The sequence below is a fragment of the Haemaphysalis longicornis genome, unplaced genomic scaffold (genome assembly GCF_048455015.1).
Source record: "Haemaphysalis longicornis isolate Haplotype H1 unplaced genomic scaffold, Haemaphysalis longicornis Haplotype H1 scaffold_9, whole genome shotgun sequence".
In the NCBI taxonomy this organism is placed as follows: domain Eukaryota; kingdom Metazoa; phylum Arthropoda; class Arachnida; order Ixodida; family Ixodidae; genus Haemaphysalis; species Haemaphysalis longicornis.
In genome coordinates this window covers 97,516,350-97,537,830 of record NW_027526460.1, presented here as the reverse complement: position 1 = coordinate 97,537,830, position 21,481 = coordinate 97,516,350, and the positions used below count along the sequence as shown (strand labels likewise).

General features: G+C 44.0%; 1 protein-coding gene across 2 annotated transcripts in view; it reads left to right on the top strand.

Moving 5' to 3' along the window:
• Ssadh (succinic semialdehyde dehydrogenase) overlaps positions 1-21,249 on the top strand; it is a 28,283-nt gene extending 7,034 nt beyond the window's left edge. For both annotated transcript variants that reach the window (XM_077685224.1, XM_077685225.1), the window contains exons 3-11: positions 1,537-1,659; positions 2,529-2,612; positions 4,089-4,259; positions 6,092-6,352; positions 10,603-10,746; positions 12,965-13,123; positions 15,319-15,488; positions 18,467-18,525; positions 20,007-21,249. In XM_077685224.1, the coding sequence (XP_077541350.1) occupies positions 1,537-1,659; positions 2,529-2,612; positions 4,089-4,259; positions 6,092-6,352; positions 10,603-10,746; positions 12,965-13,123; positions 15,319-15,488; positions 18,467-18,525; positions 20,007-20,215 (1,380 nt within the window). In that variant the 3' untranslated portion in view covers positions 20,216-21,249. The remainder of the gene's footprint in view (positions 1-1,536; positions 1,660-2,528; positions 2,613-4,088; positions 4,260-6,091; positions 6,353-10,602; positions 10,747-12,964; positions 13,124-15,318; positions 15,489-18,466; positions 18,526-20,006) is intronic.
• The last annotated feature ends 232 nt before the right edge of the window (positions 21,250-21,481 follow it).

The window sequence follows — 21,481 nt, the reverse complement described above, 5'->3', positions numbered from 1 at the left end:
ATTAACCCTTAAAAAACTCGGCTGAGGGTGGAAAACTACTACAAATACACTCGCCGGTGGTACTAACAGCATTGCAGTCGACAAAAGTGTCGCAACTCAAATTATTAACACCACGCTACACCTTAACATGATTCGACACATTCGTGTGCTTTTTTCACACTCTTAGCAAAGAGCATTACCCCAGCTCAGAGCTTGGGCACCACTCTGACTAAGAATGCTGAGCTCATTCGAAGGTCCAGGAGAGATCCACGACCATCCCCAAAGGACCGGCTGCTGATAGAGCCCTTCCTGTCTGACAATCTGCCATTCTGCCTGACATAAAATTCTCGTATTTCCTGTGCTAAAAGAACTGCCAAAGGTTCTGAGCGCCAAACATACTGAAATTCCAGGTGGAATCATGTCATGAAGCGTCCCTAAGTGCGAGCACGCTCCCCCAACTTTGTGTTGTTTTTTCACGCACAATTAACGATCGAAATGAGGTACAACTTCCAGCTGCAAATCATTGAGATAGGTCTGGCTTGTCATGTCTTTTAAGCTTAAATTTTCACTCGTTGTTGAATTACCCTGCATGTCGCATAAATCTGATAAAATTGCAATTCTTGCGTGGCTAATTTCACGAAGAAAATGAAGTACTTTTTCACAGCTGAGAACTTTTCCAGCGTTTTTACTGCAAGTCAAAAGTTTGGCGTAAAATATGTTGCTGAAATAAATACGAATTGAGCCTATATTTGCCTAGATGACAGTATTTGGGGCCCATAAATACCTAAATGGCACTCCTCAGTGCCTATAATAGGCGCCTAGAACCTTGATTTTTCGTGCCTAAAGTTCCGGTCTTTAGTCATATAACACTCGTGCAGCAAAGTAGCTGGTCACTTGCATGTTAATCCTATGTTTTCCTCATTATATCACTTAGTCAAGTTTGCGTTAAAAGTTGTATCAAAGTTCTCCAATGAGGCAATCTTTCAAGCAAGCCAAAATTTCTATTTTGTCTTCGTGGCACTTCTAAGTGCGCTACTGTTGTCTTACAGTATGTCAGTTTCTGTTCACTTGTGCTCGCACGGTTTCCTTCATTTAGGTTTATAGTTAGCTCAGGTTAAACCCAACCGTTGTCCTGGCCCAACTAACTAAAACATTAGTAAAGAGTGTGAAGGTTTTTGCTATCCACAATCCAATTGACAGCACATATCATTAGATAAGTTGTTACTACGTTACAATTACTGGGGAAGGAAAGGGTTTTAATGTTCCAAAGCTACATTTGGGCTATGATAGGACACGTGCTGTAGTTGAGGGCTCCGGTTTAATTTCCGCCACCCCATCTGTAAAGTAGCCACTGCGGCTGGAATCGAACTCGCGTCCTTGGGCTCAGCAGTGCTATGCCTACTACGTTGCGTACAAATCTCAACTAAGTGGTCTTCGTTTGACACGGAGGATCGCTTGCTTGTCTAGACATTGCGGGAAATGTTTGTAACTAATCAGAAATGTGAGGAAGTGCTTTAAATGGCTGTTCACATTTCTTTTTCTTCTTTTTTTCCCCAGGTCTTCAACCCTGCAAATGGAGAGGTCATCTGCAATGTCACTGACTGCTCTGCAGAGGACGTTGAGGAGGCAGTTCAGTCAGCCATCAACGCCTTTAAATCTTTTAAGGAGACCACGGCCAAGGTAGGCTTGAGTGTTTGTTAGGTGTGGATGGGCTCTCACAATACATTGCATGTTCCACACGAAGTTTTAGCGAAACCGTGTGCACGTATTGGAGTCACACTGGTGCACGCGTGAAAATAAATGGAATATATAATAACAATTCTGAAATGTCAGAACCAGTTTGGGAAAGTTTTTTTTTATCATGGTCAGATACTGTAGGCTTCTTCCGTGAAAAAGAGAATGCTGTGGTAAAGAATAGATTGTATACTTCATTAGGTCACAAAAATGACACTGCAGCATAATTTACAGTGTGAAAGAATAAAAGTTGGTAAACTGGCTTCTTATTCTAAACTGGCTGCATTCTATGTTAAAAAAATTTCTTCTTGTTTTTCTAGGGTAGGGAATACAGAGTGCATATTTGACCCCTTTATGCGAGAAGTCAACATTGTTGCGATACGAACGCCGGTGTTTTCTACTTTCTTCGAGTTTAATTAATGTGCATATGTTATGTTATAAGTGCATGTAATTGATAACAATTGCGGGACTGAGTTTTCTTTAACTGTATCTAGACATAGTTGAAGTGTTTGGAGCTAACAGAAGCAGCATCGCTGAAAAAAAAAAATGAGTTCAAGTTTATTAGTGTAGCTCTTCCAGCTGAGCCTGCACTTACAACTGCACTGCTCTTTATCCTACTGGTGGCTAGATTCAATTCCATGCACGTGTTTATTTGGGAGCGGAAATTGTCAGCAACACCTCATTCCTTTCTTTCATTTATTTTCTTTTATGTAATGAATTATAATTATGTATTAAATGAATAAATAAATAAAATAAATGCATTCTTTTATGTATAAACTTTTTTTTTCTCTTAACTATACTCTCTATCTGTGCAGGAGCGGTCGGCCATGCTACTGAAGTTCTTTGAGCTCCAGAACAAGCATGCTGAGGACTTGGCCAAGCTCATGACTGCAGAAAATGTGAGCAGCACGCTTTCTTTTCAAATTTCCCGTACTCCCCCACCCCCTCCCTATGCTATCGACAGTACCCAGAGAGATACCAGGACACCTGCAAATAGTGCAGACTATCAGCTGCTTCACCCGCGCACACGGTTTCGGCCTGTAATCTCAAACCCCAGACCACCAACGACAGATTTCAGCTGCTCAGTTTTATCCCCGAAGTGCAACTTGTGGTTTTCCAGCGGGCGGAAGATGCCACAAAGGACTGTGGGCTCATGGCTGCCACCTGATGAGGCGACCACCTAGAGAACCTCCCTTTTGGGTGGTTGCGCTCAGCAAAGACGACCAATAAAGCTCTCTCTCTCTCTCTCTCTCTCTCTCTCTCTCTCTCTCTCTCTCTCTCTCTCTCTCTCTCTCTCTCTCTCTCTCTGATCACCAGCTTCTATTAGCAGCAAGGTTGTCACTATTATCATGCCTAGACAAATTGATAAGTATGGAAAGGGTGAAAAGCGAATGGGTTCCCGGGAGGTTGCCACAAATATGGATTCACAATATGCGCACGCTGTTGAATGGAACATGAAGTGGGGAGCTTCATAGATGGTTAGCGTTGCCACCTGCCTGGTTTTTGACCGGCCTGACCGGTGTTTTAGAAACCAGGCCGGTTGCCAGTTCGTACCTAAAACCGGCCATCATTGGCTGGTGTTTTTGCCGTCAGGCCGCGATTATTTTTTCTTTTCTTGCGTTTTATAAGCGTTAATTGAGCAACTATGTGATAAATATGTGTCGACAAGCTGTGCAAAGACAGACAGCAAACAAACATTAGCGAGCCAGCGCGCTCGGACCAAGGGGGGAAACAACGAAATGCCTCCACTGAAATGGCGAGAGAAAACGAACGACTCATCAGAGCCGTTCAGTTTAATTTTAAATATACATTAAAGTTCCACAAATAGTAGGAGAAGGCGAGTGTATAGAATTTTACCTTTTGTCGTTGTGCATTGTTGGTGTATTGGATAGTATTGTGTGTGTATGTATATGGCATAAATATCAAATGCATTTTGTCATCCGCATTGCCTAATTTTTAATGTTCTTTTGGCGGATTCAGACGCAAAGAGCTTTTAATGGACAAAGTTTGCGCGGTTATTTTTCAGTGTAGCACATTCAGAGCAATAACCAAAATCTCTCACTTTCAGTACCAACGTTGTATTTCTCTCTGGGAAATGCTACAATAAATGGCATTGCATGTCAAAAAAGAAAAAGAACACGGCATCTTTTTTCTTTCAACACAAATTCAACCTTTTATATATCAAGCTCCCCGTTTTTCTTTGTTTTTTTTTTTGTTGTTTTTCGTGGGAAGGTTGCAACTGTATAGCAGGTGGAAGCAAATATTGGCATTCCTTTCGTGGTCAAGCACAGAAGAAAGAAGCTGTGAGAGCAGATGACCAGTAAACAGGAGCAGTTGCCATCGTCTCTTCCTTTCTGTCCCCGACGGGGTTTCAGGGCAAGCCTATGGTGGAGTCCCGGTCAGAGGTGGTCTACGGGGCCTCCTTCCTGGAGTGGTTTGCTGCCGAGGCCCGCCGAATGTACGGGGACTATGTGCCGGCACCAGTCAAGGGGAGGGAGATGGTGTTCATCAAGCAGCCGGTCGGGGTGACCGCCATCATCACGCCGGTGAGTCTGACCCCGACGAGCCGCCTGCCTAGCTTAGTCTGCATGGCGGCTCAGTCGAGAGTTTCCTTCGACGCAAGGGGCCAGCGCAGCAATGCATGGGAAAAACAAGAAGAACGGATACTGTGGTGGCAATCCTTATGTGGCAGCAATCCTCATTGCTTAGCTGTAAGTACCTGCGATGATTGATGCAGACAATCTTTGCAGAGATTGTGGCAATGCTTCTTCGGCGACTATCTTCTGTCTGTGACTAGAGTCTGCTGTAGTTTTGCAACCGCTTCCTCGTACCGAGACAAGAAAAGAAAAGGTAGGAGCAAGAGGATAACTATGGAATAAAATTAGTCCGATTGTTTTATGCTCAAATGAGAAGGAAAGAGAGAGCAAGAAGTAAAAGGAAACTCATCATATGTTGGGCTAACAGCTTTAGGGGCAAAGTATGGCTGATCCTTGCAGTACGCATAAATGCATGAAAATTATTTGTTCTTATTTGATTAGTGTTTCTTAGCAGCAGGGCTGTAAGCATTTAGTTCCGCCGCTGAGCGTTACCAGAAGAAAATACCAAGGCAAAATACCGAGTGCATATGAGCGTGTGCCCCATGAGGAGCGCCCGGCATTGGCCAGCTCGACCTTCGAGAACACTCTGCCCAGCGTTTGTGGCGTGATCTCTCGCGTGCTGTTCTCCGTGCCAGTTCACGTGCGTTTGCGCTTGAAGTGGGGAGGACAGACGCTGGGTTTGTGAAGCCGGTTGCTGCGGTTCCTAGCACGTGCTAATGCAGTCCGCTTTGGGAGCGATGTGACAGGCTGCGGATGAAACGATCTGGGCCTGCCAGTCATGGAGAACTTTCAGCGGGAAGTTTGGAAATTCATGTGGGGCGCAGCCATAGAGTTTCATTCTAATATATACTAGACTAGGGAAACCTGGCGCTGCAATTGCGGGCTGTTGTAGGCGCTGCCATTGCAGCTAGTGGCTTGGCTTCTTTCTTGTCTCAGTGCCAAAATCAGCAAAAAATATTTGTTTTGTTTTTGCATGAAGCTTCTAAACAGTCACCAACAAATAAATCTTTTTTGTAACTTCAATTTTTAATACCAAAACAAATTCGATTAATCTGCTGCAGTAATATTGTTGCATTTTTGCAGCCAGAGGCAACTTCCCAGCGTGTTCGTGAGCCATGCCAAGGACAAGTGGAACGTGCCTGCCCAGTACATGACGGAACGCTCGCTGAAGCGCGGCTCCCCTAGACAGTGGCGCCAGATTTCCCTCTAGTGTATATTAGTATGAAACTCTATGGGTGCAACAGCCAGGTTTTTGACGAAACAGAGGGGCTTTGTGCTAATTTTTGTGACTGAGCTTTCTCTTATAGATGGCACTCATGATGGAAATCAAAATGGGCATCAGTGGACATCTTATTTATCACAATATGTGATGTATGCCTGGTTCCTGCAGAAAATTCGCCTGTTTACATGTACAAATACCAGCCCTGGGGTAGTGGTTTTCCCTAAACCTCCCATATCAAGAGATTCCCTCATCGTGCAGTGGGCATAAATAGGCTGACGTTCATTCGTGCTTTGTTTTTATATGGACGTATTTTACTTGTTCGTATATGGGCCTGTATGTATGTGTCACTCGTCCATATACAATTGAGAAACGTACATTTCGCCTGTTTGTATGTGTTACTTGTCCATATACAAACAAGAAACGTACATTCGGCTGAATTTTTGGGGGAGGGCGTCATCCCGCCGTGGACATAGAAATAGGCTGACAGTGGAGAGGTGAAGCAATTCTCGAGGTGGGTGCAAGCAGTGTATAATCCAAGCTGTCCGGACACTGTATGCAGTGGAACTTCCCCAATGCCATGATCACCCGCAAGATCGGCGCAGCCCTGGCAGCGGGCTGTGCGTGCATCATCAAGCCGGCACCGGACACCCCCCTGTCGGCTTTGGCTTTGGCTCAGCTGGCGCACGAGGCGGGCTTCCCACCGGGCACAGTGAACGTGCTGCCCAGCTCGGAGGCAAACACCCCCGCAGTCGGCAGGGTGCTGTGCGAGCACCACGACATCCACGCCCTCTCCTTCACGGGGTCCTCGGCCGTTGGGAAGGTGAGGAAGGGGAGAGGGAAAGGGGGGAGGAGCATTCGGTCACCACTATGTTGCATGAACAAGTGGAATCAAAACGAGAGTAGGGTAAATAAGGGATGAAGATGAAGTGAAAAAAATAGAAAAAAGTGAGGGAAGCTCACACTAATGCGTAAGACTTGAAGGTTGCAAAGCTGTACATAACCTTCGTGACCATCACGGAGGTTTAGGTCCACGATTGCAGCCGATTTGCTTATTCTTCGCTGACGCAACGCCCTTTACTCCATCATTGTTGCTTTATAAGTGTGAGCTTCCTTTATTTTATTTTTTTGAAGTGATAATCATGTAACATCACCTTGGAGGGGCGTACGCAATGACATGTCTGTCTCGTTCGGAGCAGGTGTTGCCACAATTACGGAAAACGCCGGAATCTTTCTTGTTCCGAGCAAGTGTTGCCACGATTATGGCAAACACTGGAGTTTTTTTAGCCAATCTTGGCCAACCTCCCTAAGTGGGTGTGCTTGGCTTGACAGACGTGCTCCGGGCATGCTGGGCGGTTTGCCGGGAGGAACACGCACACAAGCGCTCAGCATTTTCTTAGTTTTTTCTAACTGCTGGGCGGTCGCTGCAATCCTGGCCAATATCCCTGAGTGCGTATGCTTGGCTTGACAAACGTGTGCTGGGGGCGTTGGGCGGTCGTCACGAGGCATGCACACACGAGCACTCGGCATTTTCTTGGTTTGTTAACTTTAACTGCCGGGTGGTCGCCGCAAGGCCCGTGCTCACGTGAGCGTGCTCGGCAATTTCTCTGTACTTTTAACTGCAGACATGAAAAATTACAATTCGCTAAACATCTTCGCTGTTAAAACAGAATTTAGAACTGGTGGAGGAAGGGAGGAATATGTGCATGGTCGATGAAATTGCATAGGGGCGGATGAAAAGTAGAACCACTGGCGAGAGAAGTCGAAGTTCAACAAATAACTTTAATAAAACAGGCCAGGCGGTTGCTTACAGCCGGTGCCCCGATACAAAGGGGGAGGCCTCTAATCATCATCTAAAGACAAAGGTGGGTTCCCAAGAAATGATTGCAGGGTTTAATGCGCCAGTGCAATGCAGGCGATGAGGGGCGCCGTAGTGGAGAGCTTTGGGTTAATTTTGACCACCTGGGGGTCTTTAACATGCGCTGAAATCTCGTACACGGGCGTTTGTGCTTTTCGCCTCCATCGGAAAAGTGGCCATTGCGGCCAGGAATCGAACCCGCGACCTCCGGGTTCCCAAGAAAGCGAAGCTGAAGGGCGAAAGTACAAGAGTTACTCAGTTTTAACTCTAAAGCATCACGTTGCCCATTCAGTAAGAAAGCTGGCGTGAAAAGCTGGGAGCTGCCCCCTAAACTGCCATTAACTGCAGCACATTCTGGAGCGCATTCTTTGGAAACGGTCACAAGGTTGCAGCGCATGCCTTGCATGGGACGTGGTGTGCACACAGCCACTTGAAAAAGCGGGAAATGCTTATGCTTGATGGGCTTTCATTTCGGCACATGGTACGCGGAGCTTGCAAAATGCCGTGCGGCATTTGATTGTACGTTAATCCGCGTTTTCAATGCACACGCCTACGGTGTTAAATGTATGCCTTGTTCTACTGATCGGAAGAAAAAAAGTGCAGGGATTCACACGTGTGATGACTAACGTAGAGTGGACGTCACCCAGGGCTTAAAAGTGCAGCCACTCACGGTTGTGCTCCCACCCGATCACACGGTCTCCCACTCAGTGTCATTTGTTGCTGCTGTAAAGGTTCATTTCAACCACAGATAATAACGGCAATAAAACTCACTCTCCGTGTGATAAGCCTAGTGCTATTCTAACTCAGTGTTGTTAGTAAGCAGTGATTATTACATTCACTTGACTCACTCATCAGTACTGCCTGCGATTGCACTACCACTTTAGCAGGTACGAGATAAAAAATGCTAGAAGACACAGGAGTGTGAATAATTGAAACTGACTTCGAATACTTCGTGAACACTTTTTGCTATTCGATCTGATTCGCAGCACCGTTTTACCGTTCGAAGTTTTCGTACACGCCAAATTCACAAATAGTACACCAGTAAAAGTTGGCTCTTCCGCACAGCATGCAAAGTTTTAATCTTCACAGCATAGCACGTCCTTTCGGGCTAGCTTTTTTGCGGTACGCCGAAGCTGTGCAGAAAAGCCTGACTTGTGCGTCATATAATCCAAGGGCAGTGCTTTGCTTTTTGAGGCTAGAGCAGGTTGCCTGCGAACTAAGAGTTTTGTGGGGAAGTATTCACAAAATGATGGGGTATGCGTGGTCTGCGGAAAAGAAACAGAAACTATGCGGCACATCGTGTTAGAATGTGAGGGTATCCATCCAAATCTACATGAAGGGAATATTGGGCTTTCAGAAGCCCTAGGATTTAAGGCTATCACAGAGGAAGTTAACTTCAAGGCTGTCGAGGGGACGAAAAGAAGATTAGAATGCTGGTGGACGAAAAGCAGAGAGGGGAATATTGCCTAGGACAGTTACCACCTGTAACAGGAAAAAAAAAAGTATTTGGTGCCTAATAAGCTTTTTGTGCCTGCCCTAAGCAGCGCTAGTATTGAACCAAAAGTGTAAAACATAGGTATATTAGTCCTTTTTGGTCAGATGACATGTCATCACCCCGATACAAAGGGGAAACCAATAGAAATCATCAAATCATCATCATCAGGATTTAAGGGTAGCACAGAGGAAGTTAAACACTGCAAGGCTGTCAAGGGGACGAAAAGATTAGAATGCTGGTGGACGAAAAGCAGAGAGGAGAATATTGCCTAGGACAGTTACCACCTGTAACAGGAAAAAAAAAGTATTTTGTGCCTAATAAGCTTTTTGTGCCTGCCCTAAGCAGCGCTAGTATTAAACCAAGAGTATTAGTCCTTTTTGGTAAGATGACACGTCATCACCCCGCTTCAAAGGAGAAACAAATAGCAATCATCATCATCATTGAATCAAGTATATGCTATCAATTGGGAGCTGAAGTGGAACAGTATTTGTGTAAAATTTGTAAACTGAAAAAAATTTTCTGACAGTACAGCAGTATGAGTGAGAAATTGAGTGTCATTACTTGTTCTACGTGCGTGCAGTAATGTACTAGTCATACCAGCCAGCATAGCAAGTTGGTATCCGCTTCCCGGCTACAGCGGTCGCTTTTCTGATGGAGGCAAATAGTGAAAACGGCTGCGGGTTTGTGATTTGGGGCATGTTAAAGTTCCCCGGGTGGTCAAAGTTCATCCGGAGCCCTCCACTACGGCACGCCTCATTGCCTGTGTACATCAATGCGTGAACTCATAATCAGTCAAGTTGGCATCTGCAGCACATTGAAGAACCTGCATTTCTTTATGGCTATTTAGCCCAAATTTTAGCTCCACCATTTCGCCATTTTGTCGTAATCCCTTTTTTTTAATGTGTTCTACTATTCTTTTATGAAACGCTAATACGTGAACACTCAGATGGGATAAAGCATGACTGCCTAAGTTATCATATAGCTGTTTTAAAGTCTCTATACATGTTAAAGTAAATGTATTTGTGATAAAAATATTCTATTTGCTGTGAATTTTTACTGCAGTCAACTATCGATAATTTGAAGTCGCTTAATTGGAATTTTTGGTTAATTAGAAGCGATGTGCTGGTCCCAAAAATTTTACGTGCAATCCAGTGGAAGAAATTGCTCGATAATTTGAAGCTAAAACCCATTATACCGGTTAACTGGGTGTTATTTTGAATAAAAAACATTGAGGTGACCATCATTTCTCGATAAAATTCAAAATTTTCAAGCCCAAGAACAGCGCTGTGTTATTGATGTCGGCGCTATCTCACTTGAGGCAGTGCACAGTTGACAGTATGGAAGGGCTGTTGAAAATCGCTCTCAACCTTATACATTGCATGCACCGCTGTGCGAGCAGTTTCAACTAGTATCACGGCAACCGTGCCATACATTCGACTGGCAACAAAAGGTGAGATAAGAATGAATTCAAGAAGGAAGACGTGTTGCGGACTGATTACAAGGCTGTTCTTGTGGTTTTTGTTTTATTGAAAGTTCGGTTACTTCGAAGTGTTTTGCAATCCCCCTGTACGTCGTCTTAACGGGAGTTGACTGTATTTTTGTATTAGAAAATATTTGATTTGCAGCCACTTCTTACTACTATTGGTACTCGATTCGCAGTACAAAACATGATATTTGCACACCTTTACTGAAAAGTGCCCTTTTTACAACACCGCTCCAGCTCCTGCTCCAACAGTGCGCTCAGAGTGTGAAGAAGGTGTCACTTGAACTCGGAGGAAACGCCCCGTTCATCGTTTTCGACTCAGCTGACTTGGAGAAGGCCGTCAGTGGTGCCCTGGCTTGCAAGTTCCGGAACACTGGACAGGTTGGTCTACCTCTCCTCTGGGCAGTATCAACATCCACATGCATATGTGCGTGTAGCTGCTTCATGGTGCACCCATATGGTGTGAAACCTTGTTAGTCAGACTTCATGGGACGCAGTTTTCAAGCCATACCCTCCAAGAGTTGTTTCTGCTATTGGTCTTTTTGTTTCTGCAGGACAAAGGCTTTCTCCATTGATTGGTATTCTATGCTTTGTCCATTTTAGAAGTGCCCGGTTTGCGCAGCAGACAAACACAAGTTTGGTTCATTCGAAAGATTGCCTCGCTAGAATCACACCGACCCCACTTTTAACGCACACTCTGCTCAAATAAGCTATGCAATTAGGAAAAAAAGGAATGGCCATGCAACCCACTAGCTCATTTCCCGCAACAGAACCTAAGACGTCATATACCCAGCTGTGCGGTTGGCTGAGGCCGGTAAAAACAAACTCAAATTGGGCAGGGCTTATTTCTAAGCTTGCCAAACGAGCTATTTGCGCTTAAATGTAATGCATATTCAGCAGTGGGGTAAACAATGAAAGCTACGAAAATACACGTAAACGTAGAAGTACCGATGCGCACTGCTGTTGGTACTGGGTGCACTATGCTTTTATTAGCTGTACAGCAGCCCGCCGCCTTGGAGTTGTCTTACACGACGCTGGCCGATTGGCGTAAGCGTCGTTGTCTTACATGACCCTGTTTTTTTTGTCAAGCATACCCCATGTTTCAAGAAATGATTACTTTCTACCGTAACAAAAACAAGCCAGGAGCAAATACGGTCACAAACAAAGCAACAGCAGACAACAGTCCGTGGCCCGTGGCTGACTATACTAGCGCCATCTGGGACGGCTGGCGGTATACAAGGCTGCAGAGCCTAATGACGCACTGGAAGTTCGTTTGAGTACCCGCCCTTGTGACTTCATGGCAGACGACAGGAAAACACGACTTGGCGGGAGGATCAAAATTTTAACCCAGATTGATTAATTTCTCAGTGAAGGCGGCATCGTTTGCTGCCGGACAAGCGCTGGAGCACTCTAAAAGATGAAATCTTTCGAATAAAACAAAATTGTATTTTGTCTGCATGGTCTGTTTATAAGCAGCAAAGCGGGCACTTTTCAAATGGACAGAATTCCCATCCGGGGCATAATTGGCGAGGTGGTTGAAACAGGTTTTCGTTCAACACTGCGTGAAAGGCTACACCTTCGGGTATCGTGAACTAGAACCATCTTTAAAATTGTCATTATTTGGCAGTGCACAGCTGAAAAACAGTTTTAAAAACTAAAGTAGCGCATGTGGTAACCTCGAACAGGCCTCTGGAAATGTTTTGATGCGCTTACCTGTTGGCGAAAGTGTGATATTTTTCTGCACTAACTTCTGTTATATTTTTCTAAGTTTGACTGGCTACTAATTAAATGGGGTACTGAAAATAAAAAAAAAAAAACTGAGAAAAAGCATGTCTGTTTCTGCATGCAGTTATTCAAACAATTTTTTTTAATTTAAGTATATGGGTTATTATTTTATGTATGCTTTGTCTGAAAATCTGTTTAGCCTTGTTTTTTTTTTTTTTCTTCTCGATTTTACCTTTTTTGTACCAAAATGCTTCTAGATTCTTGAGGAGTCTTTTCATGCAAGTTCCTTGGGTTGCATCATCATTCTGTTGTATAATTTCATCATCCTTGTCATCATTCCTCCCATTTTTCCTGTGCAAAGAGTGCCAGCGACAGTCTGCGAGTGTTCTTGTGGCATCTCTAGCAAAAAAATTATCTCTCATCTTCTCTTGTCATCTATAATCCTACTATAAATAAACGCTTTTCAAAATTTGACCGCCGAAAGTGGTTATCACTTGGTGTTTTAGCAGTTCGTCCGCAGGTCCTATTTTATGGTCTTTTTTTTTTTTGTAAAGTTAAATTTTTAGCAGCTTGTTCTTTGCTGTTCGGGATGAAATTCCTCGTTTTCGTTGAATGTAATGTTTAGCACCTCAGTAAGTATTGCATCTGCAGGAATTTTGGAAGTGGGAGATTTTAATATATCAGAAGTGAACCAATGCTCGTAATATCCTAATCAAACTTGCTGTTCAAAGAAAATGTGCCACGAAAAAGTTTTCTAACTTCCAAGTTCCTAATAATGGAGTTCTTAATGAGTTTTTTAAACAAGTTCTTAATAATGGGGTGCTGCAACTTGTTGTACTGCTAGTACCAGCGTGTTGAATGCGTTGCCCTGCAGACATGCGTGAGTGCCAACCGCATCTTGGTTCAAGAGGGCATCCACGACAAATTTGTGGCCGGACTCGCAGAGGCTATACAGGCGAAGATGCAAGTCGGGGATGGATTTCAGCCGCAGACAACGCTTGGGCCCCTGATCAACTCCAAGGCTGTTGAAAAGGTGCAACAAAACTAGTCACGCCGGCACGGCAGCTGTTGTCTATGGTGCTTTTTCTCTAAACTGCGTCAGAGTATGGGTTTCAGCTAGTTGGTTCATGACTAGATAAAAAAAAAACAGTGCAGTAACGAGGACAGTGACGGGAAAATACAACACAGCGGCAGTGTGGTTTTCCTTTTGTTGTTTTTTCTGTTGTTATCCCCGTTTTTGCGGGGGTTTTTTCCTTGTTTTGAGGGCACAGAAAAAGGGTTTATTTGAATTCTGCAGAACAATTCATTGCCTGCTAGGTAGCTACTCTAGTTGTGGACACATGGTGTAAAGTCATTACTCTGTGTTTATGTCATGTGTATTACATGCTGCTCTGGCTGCATAGACAGGAGGCTTAAAAAGATACTATAATCAAAAAAACATTCTTTTTTTGTCCTGCTTGTGTTTGGAAAACATCGGCTTGCATGACAAAAATGCGACGTGAAAAGCTTAAACACAGGCTTAAAATTAACTAACATCTCTTCGTTTTTCATTTATGATTAATTTTATTTTATTTTTTGGAGAGAGGGAGGGTGGGGGGGGGGGGTCACCGGGAGAAATATTTCCTAACAGGAAGTGAAGTATTTTGAAAGGATTCAAGCCCATCATTGGCATGGCTGTTATTGTATACAGCGTGTGAAAAGTAATAAGACGAAAAAGAAATGGTGTTTGTTGAATTTCTTGTGTAAACCTGTTGAAGGGTCGAAAACTGGTCAAGTCAGTACATATATTTGCAATAAAGAATCAGCGAAAAATCTCTGGAGTACAGAAGGTAGGGCAGAATTATGCTGTCCACATACCAAACTGTTGTAGCGTATTCAGTACTGTTCATGCACTTCAGCTAGTCCCGTAGATGAAATAGGATATCACACACAAAAAGAGGATTTCATCAGCGATGGTAGACCCTAAATGCACTAGTCTATGAAAAAAGCGAAGTAACCTATCGGGGAAAAAAAGCCCTTTATTTTTTGCCCCCCATCATGTCGTCAGCCACACTTCTATCCGCCTTTTATGCTGAAGTTTGTTTATTGCTGCAAAAAAGGCTTACCTATCTCCAGGTTGAAGGGGTCACGAAGACAAAATAGAAGTTCAGTTCATTAATTAAAAAGACTAATTTTTCCCGATAACAATGACACCAATTTTTTTGCAGACTTTAAACAAGTATTGGAGATACTAAAGAAAACATGAACCATTGGTGACTCCTCAATCCTTTTCCAACGACGTTTCATTGGTGTCACAGAATCTTAAGGGGGGACTCTGCTCTTAAAACAATTTCTTTTAATTCTTAAGTAAACTCTGTGTAACTTGCCAGTCTTGGTGCTTTTTTCCCCACTGATTCCAACTATGCCATTATTTTTTCAGCTGGTCAATTAGTTCCCAAGATAATTATAGATAATTAGTCATTTTTGGTCAAGCAATAGACAAAGCAGTGTTAGTCATAAAAGAGAAATGTTTGCATTTTCTGATAGTATGAACCGTGGTGAGTGTAATAAGAGAACCGGCTTTTCGATGCACCAGCTTGGAACGAATTTTACAGCTCATAAACCTTGGCGGCACCAGTGGCAAGGAACCATTTTTAATGCCCATTTCAAACACCAAAGTTTAATGAGCTGTAAAATTCGTTCCAAGCGGTGCATTGAAAAACTGATTCTCTTATTGCACTCACCAGGGTTCATAGTATCGGAAAATGTAAAGATTACTGTTTTATGACTTACACTGCTTTGTCTATTGTTACTCCAAAAAATGGCTAATTATCTCTAATTACCTTGGTAACTAATCGATCAGCTGAAAAAATAATGGTGTATTTGAAATCAGTGGGGAAAAAAGCAGCAAGACTGACACATTTCACACAGTTTATTTGAAAATAAAAGAAATTGCTTTAAGAGCCATGTACCCCCTTAATACACTGATAAATTTTTTTTTTAATTCTGGCAAATATTATGTCTCTGTTGTGTGAAATTTAAGTGTTTTTCAATATTTCTTGGATATTTTCGGTTAAACAAAACATCGTTTTTCGTGGCTTGAGCAGAGCTGAGTGTGTTACAAAGGGAGCTGGCTCTTTCAAATCGGACAAAGTTGTATTTTGTTTTTCGTGGTCCCTTTAATTTGAGAGCGGAGCGGCACGTACAGGGGATGATGCAGACTGGCTCCCTGTTGCGATCGCCCCCCAGGTGGAGCAGCACGTGGCAGACGCCATCAGCAAAGGGGCCAAGGTGGTGGTCGGAGGCAAGCGGCACGCACTCGGGGGAAACTTCTTCGAGCCCACTCTTGTCACCAACGTCAGCAGGGAGATGCTCGCCTGCCAGGAGGAGACCTTTGGGCCCATGGCCTCGGTCATCAAGTGGGCATTTCCAACCTGGTCTCCTTTGGGCTTCGACATGGTAAAAAGCGCACTAGACGGGGACAGAAGAAAAGACAGTGACATGGGACGTTAGCGCTCGTCCTGTGTCACTGCCTTTTCTTCGATTTCCGTCTAGTGCGCTGTTTACCATGTCGAAGTCGTATCACCAACTAGCCCAAATTTCTGCTTTGAATAGTCTCCTTTGGGCCCTTGCCTCCTTTGAGCCCTTGTCTCCTTCTGACAATCCTTTGATGGCATTCCATCATGGTGTAAAACAAATCAAATGAACAGGCTCTAAGGAGTGTCCTGGCGTGGCTAAGGCATTGTGCTGCTGAGCAAGAGGGCGTGGGTTCGATTCGGGGCCGCAGCGGCCGCTTTTCTGATGGAGGCGAAAAGCAAAAACGCTCGTGTGTACGAGATTTGGGCGCACGTTAAAGATGCCCAGGTGGTCAAAATTAATCCGGAGCCCTCCACTACGGTGCGCCTTATCGCCTGCGTTGCGTCAGCATGTTAAACCCCACTATCAATCAATCAATGGGCTGGAAAATGCATGAATCCGCAGTGTTCAGCATCTTTCCTTGCCACATGTAGCTTATCAAAGCACGTGTTTGTGCCTTCATCTCGTGTTTTCATTAGCCCAGTCATGAGCTTCAAAGAGAGTGCAAAAAAATAGTGAGGGAAGATTTGTTTTTCAAAGTAGGCTTTTGTAGCTTTTTTTTAAGGTCACGCACGTAATGTCTTGCATTCAAAAGCAGCTAAAACGTACATGATTCAAATTCAACAGTTTCATCAGAACGGGGTGAGCTAGTTTTCAAGATGTCATGATCACTCTAACGGTTGTCCAGCGTCTTCAGATATTGGCCGGCATCATCTGTATTAATTATTACTGTATTTTCCAGTCTATAAGTCGCACTTTTGTATAAGTCGCACCCCCTCAAAACGACAGTTCTTCCAAAAAAAAACGCATATCACCGGTGTATAAGATGCACCAGTGTATAAAACGCTCTTGTTAATCAGGTAAACTCATACAGGATCAGTTTGTTAGAAAGTGCGGGGAAAGTACATGGTTGCGGCGGCCGCCGCGTCTGAACACATCCCCGGTAAGCAGTGCTAGACGTGCGCATCTACTGTCCAAAGTCTAGGCAGAACTAACTTCTCGAAAATGGTTTATTGATACACACAGATGGCATGTACTTACAGATGGCATTTAGGCAAAACCATCGAAGCCTTCTTCCTCCGACTCTCTAACAAATAATTCATTCATTTAGACCATAGTCTCTTAACGTGCGCTGACATCACACAGCACACAGGCACCTTTTCGAGCGCTGACCACACGCAGCCGCCACGTACCGGATTTATTTCATACATAAGTTGCACTGGTGGATAAGACGCACCAACGAAAATTTCAGAAAAATACTGCGACTTATACACCGGAAAATATGGTACTCACAGCATTCACACTTTGGTTTCGATGTAGCTATAGTATTCTTCGGGAAGCAAAGAAAGAACTACCAACGGGTATTAGCAGTATTAGCACCTATATTAGTAGCAATGTCCCTGTTTTTTTATTGCGTGCTGGTGAAAATTTGCGGGCTGCCTTTTTCTGTTACCATTAACTTTTGCCACTTGCTACAGTTGCTCTGTTGTTCAAATAGGAAGGGGTGTGGAAGTTTTTTTAGAAACAGTGTGCTTACTGTTTGTACACGCATAATGGCATGAGTATCCCCTGTGGAAATGGAAAGAGAATTTCTAGCAAGAAATCATACTTTCCAGATTCATTTCTGACTAGATTTATAGATTCTAGCTGGAATCGACCGCTTCTAGCTAGAAAAATCATTAGTCTAGCCAGAGACGATTATTTCCAGCTTGGAAGATTTTTTTTCTTCCAGCTGGACTGACAAACGCTAGCTGGAAGTAATAACTGCCTGCTGGAAAAGAATCTTAGTCGAGCTAGAAATGAGCTAGAAACTGAATTTCTAGCTAGAAATATTTCTAGGTAGAAGAAAGTTCTGGTTCAGTAATACAATTACAAAATTAGGGATGGGCGAATATAGATTTTGAGGTTCGAAGCGAATTCGAAGCGAATAGTGATTTGGTCGAATAATTTCGAATCAAATAGTTCGAATAGTACACATTGCAAATCACAAAGACAAATGAGCAACTTGTGACCTGACTAATGTACACAATTTTTTCTAATAATTAGAACTCACGTAGGCACAGCATTGTGTAAAACTATTACCAGTTGAACATTTATTGCAAAATCTTACACACAGCTTTCCTTTGCTGTATTCACAAGTTTTCATGAAGAAATGCCTGTTGCACCACATGCTCTAGGTGCAGCAGTTTCCGCCGGCTGCTCATTCACAAGTTTAGTTTAAGCGCCACCTAGAAACTCGCAGAGTTAAGCGCCGCCTAGAAGCTCCGCTAAAAAAAGAAGTATTGTAGCCACTAGTATCCTCGGCCGTAGCCAAGCAAAGCGCAAGTGGCTGGCCGACATTTTGAATAGGCTCGCTTAGTGCGGCGTACTGCCACACTGTGCGAGCCTATTCAAAATGGCGGCCTGTACAAGTCTGCTGGCTTGGTGCCGTTATGTTCGGAGCGGTGTCATTTCAGTGCCGCCTTTTTTTTTAACCTAAAGTGTGCTGGCGGCCGAGAGCTTCGTCGAACCTCTAGGCAAGGCAGCAACTCGGCAGTGCTGGCACTGATAATAGAAATGTCCGCGTCGGTGGGTCTTGAGCCAAGCCTGGGGTAACTCTCGGAAAGCTTGGCCGAAAAGCTTGGCTTTTAGCTGCCTATTCGGGAGCATCGAATAATTCGAAAATATCGAATACCTGCATTCGGATCGAAGCGAATAACGAATAGAGAGCTATTCGATCGAATATTCGACAATACCGAATATTCGCCCATCCCTACAAAAGATATTATTTTCACCTGGGATAGCATTGTTTCCCTGCATCTTCTTGTTCGTCTTTGCCCAGGTTCAAGACAGAAAAGGAAGCGGTCGAGCTTGCCAACTCTACAAGAGTTGGTCTGGCGGGTGAGTTTATAGCATCACTTCATGACCTTAGCAAAGCTCTGCTGATTAGCGGCCGCCTTGGAGCTGATCATTTAGAAAAAATGAGCACCTAACAAGATATCAAACTCAACTGTAGCAAGGTCCGCTTGCAGTCGCGGCTTGCCTGAGAACGTGACCTGAACTCAAGTTCTCCCCTAAAGTTGTACAAAATCTTCACTTATGGTGGTCCGAGCTTGCATCGCCAGCTACCATGTTGGTTTCTTTGCAGCTGCTGCGCTGAATTGTGTAATACCCTTGTCGCACGGCAAATATAATGTAATTGAAAGTGAACGACACTGGCTGCTAATGACATTCGGTTTGGCTGTCTACACGGTGAAATAAATGTCATTTGGGAGTGATGGCGGTGGCGATTAGCGGGCTCGCAAAACTGCTAAATTATATTTCAGGTGCATCTACAATGTTTTAATGCATAGCATCTTTTTAAAACATAACACAGGATTATTTTCTTTAAAATAAAAACAGGGCAATCACCAGTTTAGGTGACATTAGTAGACATTACAAGCCGAGACAAGTCCACAAAAAATCCGCATTAGGGTAGCGCGTGCATTGGAGACGCAATTTTCTTTTTTGTTAGTACTTGTTTGTCTTTATTTGAAAAACAACATGAAGGGTAAAGTATGTTTACTAACAGTTTTTAGAAACAGTATTCTTTGGTTTATTACTGAACCTTCTTCTCTAGTGACGCGCCACTGCTGTCGAGGCTACTCATTTTGCTGCTGAATGAGCTCTTGAACCTCAGTTAGCCGCTAAATGTCATTCGCCTCAAATGTCATTCGGTATTCTTGTGCAGCGCCAAATTAATGACATTTAGAGCGAGTGACGTTTGCTCTAAATGTCATTAGATCTGCCGTGTGACAGGGGTATGAGGAACATGTGGACTTCTTACATGGACAGAAGGCTGTAGATGAATGTTTGTTGTATTTTATGGAATTATTCTGCTACAAGGGGCCTTGCACCCACTCCTGCCATGATTTGCTTTCCTGTTATATTGTGCAGCTCGACTTCATTGCCCAAGTGTTGATGAAAGGGAAATTTGAGCAAAATGTAGCAACCGTAGTGGTTAGGCAGAGTGTGTGAGCAGTATTAGGTGCAGAGAAGCGGAAATAGGACGGGCAACGAAGTGGATGAGAAGTTGCAGGGGCAGCTGGGACAGCAAGTGCCGGCATCAAAATATGATTTCTGCCAAGAGAGCCACCCCCACCACCTTTTTTTTACATGTAAACTCATCAGTAGTGCTAAATCTAGCGAAGAAAGAAGGTAACAACCCGTTGATGCATTTTTGGTTATTACATTCTCCCAGATGTTGCACTGCAAAATTTCAGTCCCACTAAAACACATTTTTGATGTTTTACCGTAGCTTCACCGAAAACAACTTTCACCTCAAAAGACGTGACAGATGCTGCATTTCTTGATTTTTCGCTTGTTTTTCTTCATCTTTGCAGGCTACTTCTACACGGAGAACATCTCGCAGGCCTGGCGCGTCGCAAAGGCCCTTGAAGTGGGCATGGTCGGTGTCAACGAGGGCGTAATTTCGTGCGCAGAGGCTGCCTTTGGTGGCGTCAAGGAGTCTGGCCTTGGCCGCGAGGGTTCACGCTATGGGCTCGACGAGTTCACGCACATTAAATACATCTGCTTTGGCGGTTTAGAGTGAATCTCTCGTGGAATGCGGGTTCAGTGATAATTGCAAGGGTACCTGTTATGACGTGGCATTGTGTATGGCATCTCTTTCCAGCCGTTTCCATTCCCATCGATCAAGATCCAGGGTTACCACAGAGGTCAGAGAAGCGTATGAGTAACCATGCATTTTTCTTCCGCTGTTTGCGGCAATGTAAGGATAGATTCTGAAGGAGTAGCGATGCCAATTTTGTGTTTTTTGTTTTTGTTCTTGCACTATTCCCTGTTAGTCCATAAATTTTAATGCGCAAATTAACACTCACCAATGAGCTGCTGGCACTGAATGAACATGTCGCTCGCATCATCTGTTTCGGTTTCTATGGGCGAGAGCCCGGAAGCTAGTGCAAGGGTTCTACAGTTGCTTTTCTTCTGACAGAGCAAGATGCCAGCCTTGTCGACATTTCTTGGCCCCTAGAAACTACGGCAAAGTGTTGATTTAAAATTTGCTCCAAGCAACATTTGCTGCTGATGATTTCAGGACGGCATATCAGTTTTTGAAAATTCAACTTTGTCGTCAGTACCTCTTCAGTTCTAAGCTGTTTTGGTGACATATTGAGAAGTTCTACAATTGGAGGCAGCATGTGCTATAGAAGTGTAAAGGCTGCTGCTGAAAACTTGCCCCCCATTGCTCTGACGGGATTCAGGTGTTGGCTGGTAGAATCGCCAACACCTTGGAGAGGTTTCGGTGCTTGCATGTAAAAAGGAAAGGTTTTGCTAGAACAATAGAAATGTGATAGCTGAAGAATGGTGTCATATAACGTGGTACGGTGAATTTGACGTGGGGATGGCTATTGCGCACATTGTATGGTGGGAGTGAATGCTTTAATACTGCAGTGCCCAGCAGCTCATATTGGCATGTGTAGCAATGTGTGTGCAGCCGAATTATAGCTCCTGCTTCCATGTGTTTGCTGCTGTTTATAGTGCACGAAGTCATTCCCAAAGTGTATGCGTCATTCCCACGCGGGCCAGCAATCTGTCTTCCAGTGCAATAAAGTCGATGTTTCCAGTGTATGGCTTGTGAATTTTTCTTTAACATGACAACTGCATACGCCAGTAACAAAAATTGGATCAATTAACAGGTGCCAGCTCTTGGTCACACAGTACAGTGACTGCTCAAGGCAAGTATACTGCACACTGAGGTTCTACTGCTAATAAAATACACAACAAATTGTTCGGCAGTAGTGTTGCGTACACAAAGCACACTAGCTCGTGTGGCCCCCGGCGAGCGCGTACGCGCGCGTCC